General features: G+C 59.9%; 1 protein-coding gene and 1 long non-coding RNA gene across 13 annotated transcripts in view; one reads left to right on the top strand and one right to left on the bottom strand.

The window, feature by feature from the left end:
- The window catches only part of KIFC3 (kinesin family member C3), a 44,893-nt gene extending 35,307 nt beyond the window's left edge, over window positions 1-9,586 (top strand). For 8 of the 11 annotated variants that reach the window (XR_004179756.1, XR_004179757.1, XR_004179755.1 and 5 more), the window contains 10 exons: window positions 803-914; window positions 2,148-2,329; window positions 3,539-3,643; window positions 5,497-5,627; window positions 6,206-6,329; window positions 6,574-6,703; window positions 6,790-7,019; window positions 7,360-7,494; window positions 7,966-8,675; window positions 8,891-9,586. Coding sequence is in view for 3 of the 11 variants with exons in the window: in XM_031658191.1 (XP_031514051.1) it covers window positions 803-914; window positions 2,148-2,329; window positions 3,539-3,643; window positions 5,497-5,627; window positions 6,206-6,329; window positions 6,574-6,703; window positions 6,790-7,019; window positions 7,360-7,494; window positions 7,966-8,074; window positions 8,891-8,916 (1,284 nt within the window). In the remaining 8 variants the exon portion in view is untranslated. The remainder of the gene's footprint in view (window positions 1-802; window positions 915-2,147; window positions 2,330-3,538; window positions 3,644-5,496; window positions 5,628-6,205; window positions 6,330-6,573; window positions 6,704-6,789; window positions 7,020-7,359; window positions 7,495-7,965; window positions 8,676-8,890) is intronic. The other 3 variants (XM_031658191.1, XM_031658193.1, XM_031658192.1) reach the window with 2 other exon arrangements.
- LOC116271281 lies at window positions 5,589-6,289 on the bottom strand. Of its 2 annotated transcripts, none has more exons than XR_004179763.1 (3): window positions 6,198-6,289; window positions 5,951-6,063; window positions 5,589-5,804 (listed from the first exon to the last, which is right to left on the bottom strand). It is a non-coding gene; the product is annotated as an uncharacterized LOC116271281 (long non-coding RNA). The 2 variants fall into 2 exon arrangements; XR_004179764.1 differs by having other exon boundaries at window positions 6,194-6,275.
- Window positions 9,587-9,892: the final 306 nt, after the last annotated feature.

Below are 9,892 nucleotides of genomic sequence, written 5' to 3' on the forward strand. Positions count from 1 at the left end.
GGTGGGAGGATCGCTTGGGCCTGCGAGGTCGAGGCTACAGTGAGCCAAGATAACACCATTCATGATGAGTTTCCACCACGTCCACGGAGCTCTGATTGCACTCCAGCCTGGGCAACAGAGCAAGACCCTGTCTCAAAAAAGTAAAGTATATGGGAGGATGTGTGTAGGTTACAGGCAAACACTATATCATTTTATATCTGGGGCTTGAGCATCTGTGGAGTTTTATATCCTCCATGGTTACCAAGGGACGATTGTATACACTGTATACACTTTCCTTCTACCCCAGAAAGGGGACGTGTGATTCTGTATACAGCGGGATACTGTATGTGTGATTTTGCATCTTCTTTCCCCCTGTGAAATGTAACTGGGAGATCTTTATAGATTCATGAGTTAGATGGTATTGTCCCTGTTTTCCAGATGTGAAAATTGCGGCTTAAAGACATTGAGTCAGCAGTCTCAGGTCCCCAGCTACTCAGGGGCAGAGCTGGAATTTGAGTCTGGTTGAATCACATAGTCAAGCACTCGTGCTATGGTGTGGAGGTTGAGTCCTGGCTCTATGCTTATTAGCAGAGCAGCCTTGAGCTGTCAGCTTAGAGTCTCTGGGGCTCAGTTTCATCATCTGTAAAATGGGGATGGCAGCAGTACCTACCCAGAGGGGTGATTGCGATAGTCTGACATGTGATAGTGTGTGTCAGGTACTCAGCCAGGGGCAGGAGGCAGTGAGCAGCCCTCAGGGGTGGGCAGTTGGGCCAGCAAGGCTGATGGAGCTGACCCCCTGACAGTGGTGTGCACCCCCCACCAGATAGGCCAGGCCATCGAGGAGGTCAACAGCAACAACCAGGAGCTGCTGCGCAAGTACCGCCGTGAGCTGCAGCTGCGCAAGAAGTGCCACAACGAGCTGGTGCGGCTGAAAGGTGACTGCAGGAGGGCTGGGGGTGGACACCAGCCTCGGGGCCTCGACCTGGCTTGGCAGTCATGCCTGGAGCTCACCCCACCGTTGAGGCGCTATTCTAATCCCATCTCTGTAGATAAGGAAACAGAGGCACAGAGAAGGCAGGGAACTTGCTCAAAGCCACAGGGATATTAAATGGTCCACCTTGGATTTGAACTTGAGTCTGTCCAGCTCAGAAGCCCTGGCCCCAGTGCTGGGGCAGGTGACTCCCCAGGCCCTGGATGGCCGAGGGGTGTGGTACTGCAGCACTGGGTTGTTGGCAGCTGGAAAGCCACTTGTTCTGACCTGGGGCCTGGTCAAGCTTGAGACTCCACCATGCACTGCATGGAGCTCTAGAGTGCCTGCTCTGTGCCAGGTGCCGTTCCAGCCCGAGGCTATGGTCATGGCCCCACAGACTGCCTCCCGGTGCTCACTTTAGTATGAGAATGGACAATGGTGATTGTCAGGGAACCCCAACCCTGCCCCTTTCCAGGGCTGAGACAGGCTCTCCTGGGTATGGGACAGGCAAATGTGTTGAGGGGCTTCCCAGAGAAGGCAAAGTTAGAGCTGAGACCTGGATGGTGAGCTGGAACAGATGGGTGAAAAGGGAGGGCAGGTGGGCCATGCTGGAAGTGGGGGATGTTTCCTCTTCATTACAAGAGCACAGGAATCCCAACGAAGGCTGGAAGTAGATGGTGGCATGACCAGCTCATGCTGCCAGATACCCTTGTGGCTGCCCCACTATCTGGGCCCTCAGATACACCATCAGTCATCACCTGCTGCCAGGCCTATATGCCCATCTGATTCCTAAGCCCTGTCCTGCCATTCAGGAGAAGGCTCTTTGCTCACTGGGGCCCAAGCCCCTCACTGTCTAGATGAAGAAACTGAAGTCCAGGGAGGAAAAGAGAGTATCCGTTCTGGCGTCTCATCCTGACTGGGTGCAGTGCCTGAGCCCCACAACTGACCTTTCCTCCCCATCCCCAAGGCAGAGCTCCACCCCAGTCAGCTGGTCTGTTCAAGAAGAAATGTACTAAGTGAATTCATACTATAGTGTGAATGATGGATAACAGCTTTGTGGGCCCCCTTCCCCTAGGGGGCTGTGCTTAAAAGTCAGGGGACTCCTAGGCCAACTGGTCTGCCTGGGACACCAGTGGACCAGAGTGGAGACTGGTCTTGACATGGCCTGGGCCCATTTCCCCATCCCCAACCAACCCAGGGAACATCCGAGTGATTGCTCGTGTCCGGCCAGTCACCAAAGAGGATGGGGAAGGACCTGAGGCCACCAATGCTGTGACTTTCGATGCCGACGACGACTCCATCATCCACCTGCTGCACAAGGGAAAGCCTGTGTCCTTCGAGCTGGACAAGGTGTTCTCCCCACAGGCCTCGCAGCAGGACGTGAGTGTGGCCCCATGCGGGAAAGGGAAAGCAATGGAGAGAGGGAAAGATGGACTCACAGGGAGGGAGAGGGGCTGGGCAGGAAGAAGCATAAGAGTGGGGGGTACAGGAATCAGAAGTGGGGAGCCAGGGTCCCGCACCTTCCTCTGGAGGACAGAAGAGGGTGGGAAGTTAAGACTGAAGGCCTTAGAAGCCTCCTTTGGAAGGAGAGATCCAGAAACAGCCCATCCCCTCCCATGGCTGTGGTTCCTTCCATCCCCAAGGCCCCTTCTACCATGTGGCCCCGCCCACCCTTAAGGCCCATCCCACTATCATAACCCATTCCATTCTCTCAGCTATGGCTCCTCCCACCATGTGGCCCCTCCTATATCCAGTCCCTTCCACCACATGGCCCCACCCACAGCCCCTGCCACCACCATGGCTTTGGGTCCTCCCATCCACGTGGCTCCTTCTACTGCATGGCCCTGCCTACTCTCAAGGCCCCTCCTTCCATCATAGCCCATCCTACCCTCATGCTGTGGCCCCTCCCATCTGCATGGCCCCACCCACACAGGCCCCTCCCACCCTCCAGCCTCACCCACCTTCAGGCCCCTCCCACCATCACAGCCCCTCCCACCCTCATGGCTGTGACTGCCCACCCACATGGCCCCATCCATCTTCATGACCCTGCCCATCTTCTCCATCTGGGAGTACCCTCCTGTATCAGTCCCCTGGGCCTTCCTAGGAATCCCCCGACCCCCTGAGGCTGTATGAGAACCATGTGTTCTCAGTGTCCACTCTTCCCTTGTCTCTGCCCAGACCAACCTGCCAGCCCTACCAAGGCCTGTGCCCTCCTGTTCTCATGTCTGGTTCTGTCTTTGCCCCCATCCGCTGATGGCTGGCAGGCAGGCCCAGGCCAGAGAGGCCCCAGGCATGTGCTGGCCTCTGCCTTCCTTGTGCTGAGTGCTCTTTGAGAGAGAGCAGGAGGAGCTGGGGGAAGGGCAGCAGGCACCGGCCTGTCTTCCCTGCAGTCTTTGGGCGGCCCAGTTGCCCACTGATGTCTAATGTATGACTCACGAATCACGAATCATTGTGAGCTGAGTGACTGCAGTAACACGTGCTGTGGTGTTGCTGAAGGGCAGCATGGTTGGGGAGGTGGCTGGACTTGCAGCTGGTGGTCCCAGTGGCCCTGGAAGCCCCCCACCAGCCTCCCTCCCACCATCTTCCCAGGTGTTCCAGGAGGTGCAGGCCCTGATCACCTCTTGCATCGATGGCTTCAATGTCTGCATCTTTGCGTACGGCCAGACGGGTGCCGGCAAGACATACACGATGGAGGTGGGTGCTGCCCCACGGGGTGGGGGTTCACAGTGAAGTATGAAGGGAATGCGGGCTCCTTCATTGGTCTTGGGGTTTTGTGCAGTGTGTGTTTTGCCTCATTTGGTCCTCACAACCCAGGAGCAGAGGCTGTAGTTATCTGTGTTAGCCCCAAGGCACCAGGCCTTAAGAGGGGGCCCCCTTGCCCAACGGTACCCACAATGGGCCCAGCAGGACTGGGGAAGAGGCAAGGGGGGTCTGTCATCACAGGGATCTTGGCCTGGGGACAGAGTCCAGGGCAGGCCACCCACCTCTCTCAGGACCGGGGCTGCATTTCACCTTGACTGTGCACTGCACGCTCCTGCTTTACGGCTGCCTTGGCCGGGCCTGGGGGATCTGGGATGAGTGGTTGGTCTCAGTCCTCAAGGAGATCCCAGGGCAAGACTGGCATGCGAAGGCTGTGGTGGGGGAGCCCAGCTCTTGCTGGTGGCCCCTGGGGCCAGGCCAAGGCTTCCTCTCCCTGCCCGTCACCGGCGCCCTCCCAGGTGTGGTGGAGCAGGTGGCTGGCCAGGGAGGGGGGCGTTGAGATGAGGAAGGATCTTGACTGTGGGCAGAGGGCAGTGGAAAGCTAGCCCTGACTCTTGAGGGGTGCTGTGGGATTCCCTAGGTCAGAAGGAGGCCAGGTGGTACGGCATCTGGGCAGGGGAAAGGGCTGGCCAGGCCTGCTGGGCAGGGAGCCTGTCATGGCGGCCCTCTATTTCCCATCTGGACTCTGCTGTTCCCTCAATTCTGGAACTAGTGAGACTAGTTAGTGGGGGCAGGCCAGGCCAGGTGGGAGGAGGAAGGGGGTGTGTGCAGCATCCCCTGGGCTCCCTGTTCTGCTTTGGGATTGCTTAGAGTTGAGTTGACCACCAGAAACATCAGCGTTCGTCCTCAAGCGTATCTGCTGATGCCTGAGGCATATCGGGCATTGTGCCAGGTACAGCTTTGACCCAAACAGTCCCTGCCTCCACAGGGGGCCCTCCCCACAGGGCCAACCTGACTGTGGGGAGGCAACACAGTCCACATAAATCAGCAAGTGTCCTGTCAGGCCAGGGAGAAAAATAAAGCCAGGGATGTGGAACTGACTAGGGGGAGGGACAGGGCATTTGGGGGTGCTGGGCGAAGGAGCAGCCTCCCTGAGGGAGATGACAGAGCCGACCACGGGGAGGTCAGAGGAGCACCCAGGGCAGAGGGAGCTGCAGGGCCAAGGCCAAGAGGCCAGAGCATGCCAGGGGCACCTGAGGCCCGACCAGGAGGCCCCTGCGGCAGGAATAGAGAGAGGGTGAGAGATAGTCAGAAGAAGGGCGAGGGCCAGGCTCCCAGGGCCTCGAGGGCCCAGGTAGGGACTCCAGGTTTCCTTCTAGAAAGGCCGGCCCACCCCTCCTGCCCCAGGACACTGGTCCACTCCTCCCTGTGCCTCCTCTCCACCACCCACAGAGCCCAAGCCTCAGCCTCCCTGAGATTGAGCCCCTTTCTGGGCAGTGGTGGGGTCATTCATTCCCAGCACCCCTCCCAGGTGGCCCCGCAGGGCCAGGCATGCATCTGGCCGTCAGCTGGCCTATGTGGGGTCTGGGCCAGGCCCCTCACCCCAGTGCTGGACAATGAGTCTCAGGGTAGTCCTGGCAGGGCGATACCATTTTAATGGTGGGGAAATAGAGGTGCAGTTGCCTGCAGCTGGTGGAGGGCATTTTGGGGGACAGTGGCAGGTAGGTAGGAGGTTTGGGCAAGGAGGCTTGCCTGTGAGGAGTAGCCAAGGGGCTTGGGGGACAGACGCCACACGAGCATCTTTGGGAACAGGCCTGGCTCACTGGGGCCTTTCCTTCTGCCCCCAGGGGACCCCCGAAAACCCAGGTATCAACCAGCGGGCCCTGCAGCTGCTCTTCTCCGAGGTGCAGGAGAAGGCGTCTGACTGGGAGTACACCATCACCGTCAGCGCCGCGGAGATCTATAACGAGGTCCTCAGGTGGGAGCCCCAGGGTGTGCAGAGCAGGCCTCAGGGGCAGCTTTGGGGTCCTCCGGGGTGGTGCTGGAACGAGGTCCTCAGGTGGGAGCCCCAGCATGTGGGGAGCAGGCCTCAGGGGCAGTTTTGGGGTCCTCTGGAGTGGTGCTGGAGCAATGGGGGATAGGAAGTGGGGTCTTCCTGAAGGGAGTACAGGGAACAGATGAGGCCATCAAGGGACCTGGCTGCAACTCCTGACTCAGCCCATCGGTTTGGGTGGTCCTGTGGGGAGGAGGGGCTCGCTCTCAGCCTGCCCCAGCCCAGACCCAGGCAATCCTTGCCCCTACCTGTGGGCTACACCAGGTGGCCGTGGGTGAGAGTGGGCAGCTGGGGGCCCTGCCCACAGGGCTCATTGCATTGTGGAGTGAGAGCTCTGCGTCAGCTGAATGCGGTGGAGGAGCTGGAGGAGGAGAGATGCGCTCAGCTGATGGCTGAAGAAGGCTTCCTGGGTTGGGGGAACATTCCTGGCTGGGGGGCTGGGTGCAGTGCAAACAGCAGCCAGAAATGGGAGGAGGGCGTGACTGTCTCACCTACCCCTCCAGGGACCTGCTAGGGAAAGAGCCTCAGGAAAAACTGGAGATCCGGCTATGCCCAGATGGCAGTGGGCAGCTGTATGTACCAGGGCTGACTGAGTTCCAGGTGCAGAGCGTGGACGACATCAACAAGGTGTGGAGGAGGGAGCCCCTGACCACAGCCACGCTGCTCTAGAGGACAGAACTGGGTTTGAATGTAGGCTCTGCTGTGTCCTAAGCACGCACCCTTGGGCAAGTCCCCACGCCTCTCTGAGCCTCAGTTCCCTCATCTAAACTGCAGAGGGTGGTGCCACTCCTTATGGGTACTTGGAGCCAGGTGACTCTGAGGACCCCATTCTCAATGCTGTGCCTCTGCCCTCCCGCTCCCAATCCCCCAGGTGTTTGAGTTTGGCCACACCAATCGCACGACGGAGTTCACCAACCTCAACGAGCACAGCTCCCGCTCGCATGCGCTGCTCATCGTGACGGTGCGAGGCATGGACTGCAGCACGGGCCTCCGCACCACGGGTGAGAGTGGCGGGCAGCCTGGCCTGAGGATCCCCACAACCACAAGGGGCATGGCAGGCCTGATCTGCTGGGTGCCCTCCCTGCAGGGAAGCTGAACCTGGTGGACTTGGCTGGCTCCGAGCGCGTGGGCAAGTCGGGGGCTGAGGGCAGCCGCCTGCGGGAGGCACAGCACATCAACAAGTCGCTGTCAGCTCTGGGGGACGTCATTGCTGCCCTGCGCTCCCGCCAGGGCCACGTGCCCTTCCGCAACTCCAAGCTCACCTACCTGCTGCAGGATTCACTTAGTGGTGACAGCAAGACTCTCATGGTGGTACAGGTGAGTGCCTTGGGTTAGGGTGGGCCAGTCCCTAGAGTGGAGGGGCTGCGCTAGCAGCGAGACCCAGTCACCCCAGGCTGTGCAAAGGGACCCTTGTCTCAGCAGCTCCATAGTCAGCAACAGCCCCCAGCCCCAGACCTGGCCACACACACCCTGTGTGACTCCCAGTCCCTCCTCTCCACCTTTGACCACGCTACCTCTGCCACCTTGCCTGCCCTCCCACCCCATCTCTCAGTCCTCTCCAGGAAGCCTTCTGACATCCCCAGCTGTGAGCTCCCTCTGGTGACCCTGCTGTCCCTCCAGCTGGCCTGGTTGGGCAGTGAGCTCTTGTGTCCCGTAGGTGTCCCCTGTGGAGAAGAACACTAGCGAGACGCTCTATTCCCTCAAGTTTGCTGAGCGGGTGCGCTCTGTGGAGCTGGGGCCTGGGCTACGCAGGGCAGAGCTTGGGTCCTGGTCGAGCCAAGAGCATCTAGAGGTACGGGGACTGTCACAGGCCTGGCTCAGGTGGCCCTGGGTCAGAGACTTTGGGTCATGGCAGGAGTGGGGAACTGAGCGGGGACGTCCTGAAGCAGTGGGGACTGGGAAGCTGCCGGAGGTGGGTGGAGCTACAGCTGGAACCCACAGCCAGGAGCCTCTTCAGTACAGGTAATTCTTCTTGGCCTCAGAGGTTCCTGTGGGGTGACCAGCTGGCCGTGGGGGTGGCACACAGTAGGTACTAGTTGTACCTAGCACACAGTGGTAACTAGTTGACTTCTTTACATGTATTATCTCGTTTAATTCTTACCATAACTGTGAGGCTGGGGCACGAGCATCATGCCCATTTTGCAGATGAGGAAACTGGGTGTTAGGAGGTTAGGAGGCAGCGCAGGGGAGTAGAGAGCAGCACAGCAGGGTGGGGAGCCAGGGCAGCCGTGGCCCACGCCCACCCGCCCTTCCCTGCTGACAGTGGGAGCCGGCTTGTCAGACGCCACAGCCCTCAGCACGGGCCCACTCAGCCCCCAGCTCTGGGACCAGTAGCCGCCCTGGATCCATCCGGAGGAAGCTGCAGCCCTCGGGTGAGCCTGGGGTGGAAGTGTGGGTGGGGGAGTCTCCCCAGGATAATAGTCACCAGGCTGCCCTTACCTGGATTGGCTTTCTATTTTCTTTCCTTTTTAAAAAGTTCTTACAACTTCTCCAGAACCTGTTTTACAACCTCCCCTGCCCCCAGGCAGTCGTCAGGGCAGACAGTGCTGTGTTCAGTCTGCAGGTGGGAAATGGAAGGTCCGTGGGGAGGGGTAGTGTAAGGAGACCCCAGCCTCCCAGCTTGGGGTGCTGACTCTACCCTGGGACCCTGCTCTCTGAGGGTGGGCTGGCTGGGCCTGTGCAGTAAGCCCCCTCCAGAGCAGTCCCTGCATCCCCCTCCCTGCACCTCAGCTGCCCTGGGGATAGAAAGGGCAGGGCTTGCCTACGTCCTAGGTGAGGAGTGAGCCCCACCACAGGACTGGGATCCAGGACTCCAGCCCCTGTTTAGCCCAGATCATGGGAAGGCCTGGCCTGTCCTTGAGTCCAAAGGGGTAGAAGCAGCAGGGTCCTGTGGGGTACTGGCCTGAGGCAGGCCCACCAGTGAGACGCCTGTCACTTTGATTTCAGCCTGACGGCTGGGGCTGCAGCCTCTAGGTGAGTGTGGGGCCAGTGGCCCAGGGCTACCCGCCTGGCCGGCCCCGTGGGTTGCAGGGCTGCGCTGGGGCGTTCTGCTGCTCAGGGCTGGGTCTAGCCTCCGCTGGTGTTTGTCTGTGTGCTTCTGCTGGGTTCCCTCCTGCTCTTGGTGGCACCTGTTGTGGGCTGCCGGTGGGCGAGTGGACAAGAGGCTGATGATCCCGGTGCCCCTGCAGGGAAGTCGCGGCCACTGCCCGTGTGACGGATGTGACCCCGCTGGGCCTGGAGCTGGGCCCCAAGGCCTCACTGGCCTGTTCCTGCTGCAGCGCCAGGACCCCCGGAGGTGGAGGCAAGAGTGAAGGCTCCTCTTCTGCCCCGTCTCCCCTCAGAGATGAGAAACATGTTCAGAAGGAAACGGTGTCTCTCGGCTGTGGCTCTGGGTGCAAATTGCATGGGCGGAAAAGCGGGGGTGGCTGCTCTTCCTGGCGGGCCTGGGCTGTCAGTGAGCTGGGCCCCGTGAGGAGGGCAGGAGAGTGGAGGAGGGCGGGCCTCTCACCCAGGCTGCCCCAGCTCCTCTCCTCAGCTTGCAGGACTGGCCAGCCCCCTCCTTCATGGGTGGGCAAGGAGCCTCCTGGCAGGCTCAAGAACCATGCGGACTGGGGTGGGTTGGTGGCACCAAGGGCAGCCCTCCCCGCCCCTCTCCTTCAAGGAGGGTCCCGCAGCCGGGGTGTGTACAGAGGCGCACGGCCTCCTGCCACGGGGCCGTGCCGTATTTATGGCTGACAGAGGCAGCCAGTGGGTGGGGGATTCTGCTGCTCCCTCACCTGCCTGGCTTACTGGTCTCTTGAATTTTCTTCCCTCTGAAATCCTATTTAAGAACTTTTGGAAGCTTAGCCATTTTTACTTATTAAAATAAAAGCCTTTTTACACAAGTATGGTCTGAAAACGTTGGCCTGTGAGCCCCTCTTGGTCTGCTAAGGGGGATGGGGCACTGGCAGGTCCTGTGGACTCCCGCGCTGGCTGGTCACCCCACAGCCCTCCAGGAGCTGTCCTCTAGGTCAGTTAGGGACATGCATCCTTAACAACTGGGGGGAGCCCGCGCTGTCCCACCCTGGGTCACTTTGTTGTTTGTGGTCACAGTCACCTCATGCAGTGCCTACCGTGTGCCCACAATAACTGACCGACCTCCCAACAGGGGCATCCCTCCATGTTACTGATGGGAAGGAAACTAAGGCTGG

This window comes from Papio anubis, chromosome 18 (genome assembly GCF_008728515.1).
Source record: "Papio anubis isolate 15944 chromosome 18, Panubis1.0, whole genome shotgun sequence".
Classification (NCBI taxonomy): Eukaryota; Metazoa; Chordata; class Mammalia; order Primates; family Cercopithecidae; genus Papio; species Papio anubis.